Source organism: Elephas maximus, chromosome 11 (genome assembly GCF_024166365.1).
Source record: "Elephas maximus indicus isolate mEleMax1 chromosome 11, mEleMax1 primary haplotype, whole genome shotgun sequence".
Taxonomy (NCBI): Eukaryota; Metazoa; Chordata; class Mammalia; order Proboscidea; family Elephantidae; genus Elephas; species Elephas maximus.
The window spans coordinates 86,984,986-86,990,427 of NC_064829.1; the positions used below are offsets into that span (position 1 = coordinate 86,984,986).

Sequence of the window (5,442 nt, forward strand, 5' to 3'; positions counted from 1 at the left end):
GTTTCTTGATTTGTGACCACCTGAATAAAAAGCTGAATGTGTGACTTAGAAGCCGATGAATGTTGAGGTCTAGGTTACATCAGACTTTTCATACTGTACAGCTACAACGAGTTTACCCACATCATCAGCCTCAAATATCCATGGTAATGACGCACGTTGTGTGCTTATTCGGGCCTGCGGTCTGGGAGGACCACCGTGTAAGAGATAAAAATAAAATCAAAGCCTTTTGTATCTGAAAGCGGCCTTTATGCCCACTGTGTTGTCAGGCTGGAAAAAGAAGAGAGATCAGAAATAACAGCAGCCATTCTCATAATATACGTAATGCTGGTAAGTTGTAGCAAAGGTTAGTTTTTCCCAGTCTTCTAAAGGAGGTGCTCCCCAAGCCACCTTTATCCCGCTCATGAAGTGATAGGAGCAAAGTGACTGTCTATTTTTAAACTAAAAAGAAAATCTATAGTCCTTTTCAGAAGGGAGGCTTTTCCAATAAAAATTTTGCTAGTATTTAAATTGCGAACCAAATTTGGGCAACCATATAGACATGTTCGCTGTGTACAAATTTAAGATCGTGAGGTCATACTTTCAAATATAATTTCAGAATTAGTTGGAATAAATCATTTTCTCTGGAGTTAATTTCCTACAGTTTACAATTCATAATATGGAAAATTTATAATGTTAAATTATTTACCATTTATCTAAAAGTAAGCTATTTCCCATTCTGCCACCCACCTGTTTTTTCCTTTGTAAACTGTGGACACAAGTCCTTGCCTCATAGGGACCCTGTGAGGATGAAGTGAAAAATGGCACATGGTTGAAGTGATGAGTTTATCACTAAAATGTAGCAATGTACTTTGTTAACTCAGAAGCAAGAAGTTTTTATTCTTTGATATATAAAGCCAGGAAAACTTTAATACTTTGTAGTACACAGTATGTTTTGTTTTGTTGTTAAGAAAACGGCACAGTACACATCAGGGTAGAGAAACATACCCAAGCTGCTTGTAACTCCCAGAATCGCAAACAGGAATGCACAGGTTATCAGTAAGCCTCTTTTCTTTCCTTTAAAAAATTACTCACATTTACGTAACAACTTAAAATGGTAAGTATAACACTCCTTCTTGGCAGCAGACGTGGTTATTCAACAAGATGTCCAATAACCAGCAGTAACTAAGGACATTTCATTTGTGGTAGTAACAGCATTTAGTTGGGCTTTAATAATACTCGTCTTAGTAAAAAGCATGTGTTGCTGTCAGACAACGCTATTACATCTCGCTAGCGCCCCAAAGTTTGGGGACTCTGGATCCTCATCCTCTGAAGACCCGAGGCCCCCACCTTAGCATCGTAATCCCCCTGCATGTTGGAGGAGCAACCAACCAACCAACCAAACCAAGATGCAGGAACCACCACTACCCAATAAAAGCTATTTCTGCCCAATGGATGCTTTCGAGAGAAAAAAATTGTTAATAAATTCAGGAAAAATAAAAACTTTGTGACAGTTTTCTGTCTGTTATGAGAGCTCTTGACAACTTGGCCACAGGGCAGTGTGGCCACCTGGGAGTGCCTTCACCGTGTGTATAAAACCTTTATTTGGTCAAAGTTTAGTACTCAAAGTACAAATGTAAAATTTTTCTCCCTGACATTGTATCCAAACAGAAAATACAGTTCATATAAAATTTCACTGGATTAGACACAGGTAAGCCTTTAAAAAGGAGGCCTCATGGCACAATGGTTAAGATACTGGGCTGCTAATCGAAAGGTTACCAGTTCAAACCCACCCAGCTGCTCCACAGGACAAAGAACTGGCAATCGGTTCCCATAAAGATAAGAGTCTTGGAAACCTTCTGGGGCGGTTCTACTCTGTCTTATAGGGTCGCTGAGTCAGAATCAACTTGACGGCATATAACCACCACAATCCTTGAAAGTTACTAAATACGTAAATGACTAGAGGATCAAAGGAAAGTGATAATAATAAACTTAATCTGTGTTAAAAATCAACGAAAGTCCATGAGATTGTTGTTAGAAACAAGAGAAACCTACCCTCACCCTCTGTGCTCCAAAGGAAATGGCATGTCTTGATGGGACTGATGATGATTAGAGCTGTGGCTGTGTTAGATGCAGGACAGCCCACACCCAGAACCGCAGCCCTCAGGCCTCTGCCACTGCAAGAACATGCAGAGAATTGGTTCATCACCACTTGGTGAGTGCTGGTTTTGACCACAAATGTAATTTACCAAGCTCCAATCCAGGAAAGCTGGGTGCTCCCAACTTTGCATCCCTAGAAGGCTGAAGGCAGCCCCCCTCTGAGGAAGCCCCCACACGGCCCAGAGACATGGAACCACCGTTTCCGTGATGTGCAAAGCCCGGCACCTATCGGAGCATTTGAAAAGCAACTAAAATGATGCGACGGCTTGTTTCATCTTTAATGGCCACATCTATCACAAGTTCTGGTGTGTTCGCTTTTACATGTCAGTCCCATCACCTTCCTGCCAGGCCGCCTCTGTGGAGCATAGCCCCAGGAAGTCTGCCAGCATCCCAGGATACTTTTACAGGATGCAGTCAAAAAAATAAATAATAATTTGGCCATTTGAAGGAAGTAATTATAAAGCTTCACTTTTAATGAACTAAAGGAAATATTTTCTGCACATGGTCAAGATCCTTTCTATCAATTTACAAAGGAGCCAGGAACTGCACGCAGACCTCAATATAACACCTTTTAAGTTCTGTGGAGAAATCCTATAAAAATAGAGTATTTTTATTTTCTAGCCAGCAAGTTGAAATAGAGAATACATTTGTGGGAGAAGAGGATAAACAAACTCAGAAACAAAAAAGGAGCAGGTAGAAGTATACAATTTTTCTTATTTTACAATTGGAATAAAAATTTAAAAAATATTTCCCTGTGGAAATTGTACTCATCTCATCACCGTGTGTCAGTTCTCGCCGCCTCCTGTTACAGCACTTTCCCCAGCCGGTGTCTCAGCAAGGCTCTGCACGGATGGCCTGCAGGGGATGCGCAAGGCACACCCAGGAGCTGCTAGAGGGTGACAGCTGGCCCGTGCTCCTCGACACCTCCCGGGGGAAGGGCTAGACTGTGGCGGGGATCTGCTTTGAGGGAGCTGAGCAGTCTGTGGATGCTGCCATTGCCCTCACGCCCTGAGCCACTGAGAGTGAGGTCTCTGTTCAGCCGGTACGCGAGGCTGGCGCCATTGATGCGTGTGAGGCTGCCCGGAGGTGCCAGCTGCGTCCGGGGCGCGGGCTGGGGCACCAGAGCGCCCTCGATGACTATGTCGGCCTCCTCGTCACTCTCCATCTCGTCCGGGTGAAAGTTCTGCAGCACGTGCGCGGGCGGCAGGCTGTGAGGGCTGGCTGTGCTGTCCGTGGACTGGCCGGAGCTGCCGGATGTGCGGCTGCTGCGCACCACGTTGTTCCTCTGGTTGGCGGGCTTGACCGTGATGATGAGGTTGTGGCTGTTGGCGATCATCATGTCCGTGGCCTGGTCCAGCGTCTTCCCCGCCACCTCGATACCGTTCACCTCGAGCACCTCGTCGTTGACAGCCAGCAGCCCAGTGCTCTCTGCCAGGCCGCCGGGCACCATACGGGAGATGAAGATACCCGGGACCTTCTCCAGGCCCTGGGCGGTCACTCGTACGCTGGTGCCGTCCCGAATGTAGAATCCCAGTGGCTTCTCGCAGCCGTGCCTGTACAGCCTCACCCTGCGGTGTGTCTCGGGCAGGATGTCCACATCGATAATGGAAGACACAGGCCGGAAGTCTCGCGGCAGGCCAATGGCTGGGGGCGCGCGGCGGCGCAGGCCCTCCTCCCGCAGGGCCGCCAGCACCCGCCTCTTTCTGGACAGGGCGCCTGCCCCGAAGTTGCAGCCGTCCGCCTCCTCTGCAAGAGCAAAGAGACAACAGTTAGTGGCGCAGTGGCTGCAGTCACAAGCAGGCAGTGATGGGGCAGGAAGGAAGGCCAGCTACTGCCAGCCCCTACCCCAGCTCTTGAGCCACCAGGAGCCCTAGCAGGAAGCTGCAGCAATTAGAAGCCAAAGCCAAATCGTGTTTCAAGTGACTCTTGCACAGTCACACACAAACACTTAGAAGGGGAACTATCGACCCATTTCGTTGTGCCTCACTTTTCCTGGAAAGTCTCAAATAGCCTCTCACCCACATTGTATGACAGAACTCTGTGTAAACACATAGGAGTAACTTAATGAGCTATCTCGGTATCTGCATAGGGTTTTCTAGGCTGTAATCTTTATGGAAGCAGATCGCCAGGTCCTTCTCCCACAGAACTGCTGGGTGGGTTTGAAGGGCCAACCTTTCAGGTAGCAGCTGAGCATTTACCCACTAATGCCACCAGGGTTCCTTAATTAAAGCTTAAGAAGCAGGAATAAGAGACTGCAATAAAGAGATTAATAGCCGACTGATGGTGGCATGTGACTCAGGAGCTGGAGCACAGACTCAGAGACCCAAAGAGAATGCAGAAGGCTGGATCAGAGGGTGTCTCAAGATTTTACACAATTGATTTCTTAAAAGCAATTTCCCTAGATATTTCTTCCAAATAAGAGACATGGTTCTCTTCTAGGTTGATCACAAATAACAAGAGTCCTTTCCTAATTTCTTCGTTTCCTCCTATCTGCAAGCACCATGAATTGTAAAGTGTTTGCTAACTAGTAACTCAGTGTAAGGGTAAGATGTTTCTCAGTACTCCATATGGAAATGTGAGTCATTCCTGCTGATGTCTGGTTGTTGTTGGTTGCTGTTGAGCTGATTCCAACTCATGGCAACCCCATGTGTCACAGAATAGAGCTGCTCCACAGGGTTTTTCTGGCTGTAATGTTAATGAAAACAGATGCCCAGGCTTTTTCTCCTGTAGTACCACCGCCAACCTTCAGGTTTAGGTGTGTTATCTGAACCAGGCACTGGGTGGGTTCAGTGAGGAAAGCCCAGATGCTCAGGACGGGGAAGGGATACCCAGGGCCCACACCCCAGTGCAACATAATGAAGGTGTGAGGACACAAAAACAACTTGCCTCCCAACCAGGGTGCCTGCTTGGAGTGGCTCATGTACCTCCTCTCCCCAGTATGCCCTCTGCTTGCTAAGGACATGTGGTGAAATGAGTTCCTTTATGTGTCCTTTTACCTTGGCTCATTGGAAAAACAGCTCGGAAGTTTTTTTCCCCTAACCCCTGAAGAGTTACCTTTGCCCCAGTTCTTTGGAGAAACAACTTGGGTGGGGAGGCTCCGAGGTTGTTTTCTACCCCAGAGGGTTTGTTACTTTTGCCAAGGGAATTTCCTAGGTTGATTGACATTTCCTGGGTAAGATGTAAACAACTTGATAGTTTGATGCTTTTGCTTGGTAATTAAGACTGCAGTTGATTGACATCTCATAGGTAACTGAGGATTGGTTGAACTCTGGTCTGGTGAGGGAGACCCTGCCTTATAAGGACTGA

The 5,442-nt window shown here is 46.6% G+C and overlaps 1 protein-coding gene across 1 annotated transcript in view; it reads right to left on the reverse strand.

Annotated features, from left to right (window-relative positions):
• Positions 1-861: 861 nt before the first annotated feature.
• Positions 862-5,442, reverse strand: part of PARD6G (par-6 family cell polarity regulator gamma) — a 75,191-nt gene continuing 70,610 nt past the window's right edge. The window contains exon 3 of the mRNA XM_049902137.1: positions 862-3,882. Coding sequence (XP_049758094.1) covers positions 3,026-3,882 — 857 coding nt within the window. The 3' untranslated portion in view covers positions 862-3,025. The remainder of the gene's footprint in view (positions 3,883-5,442) is intronic.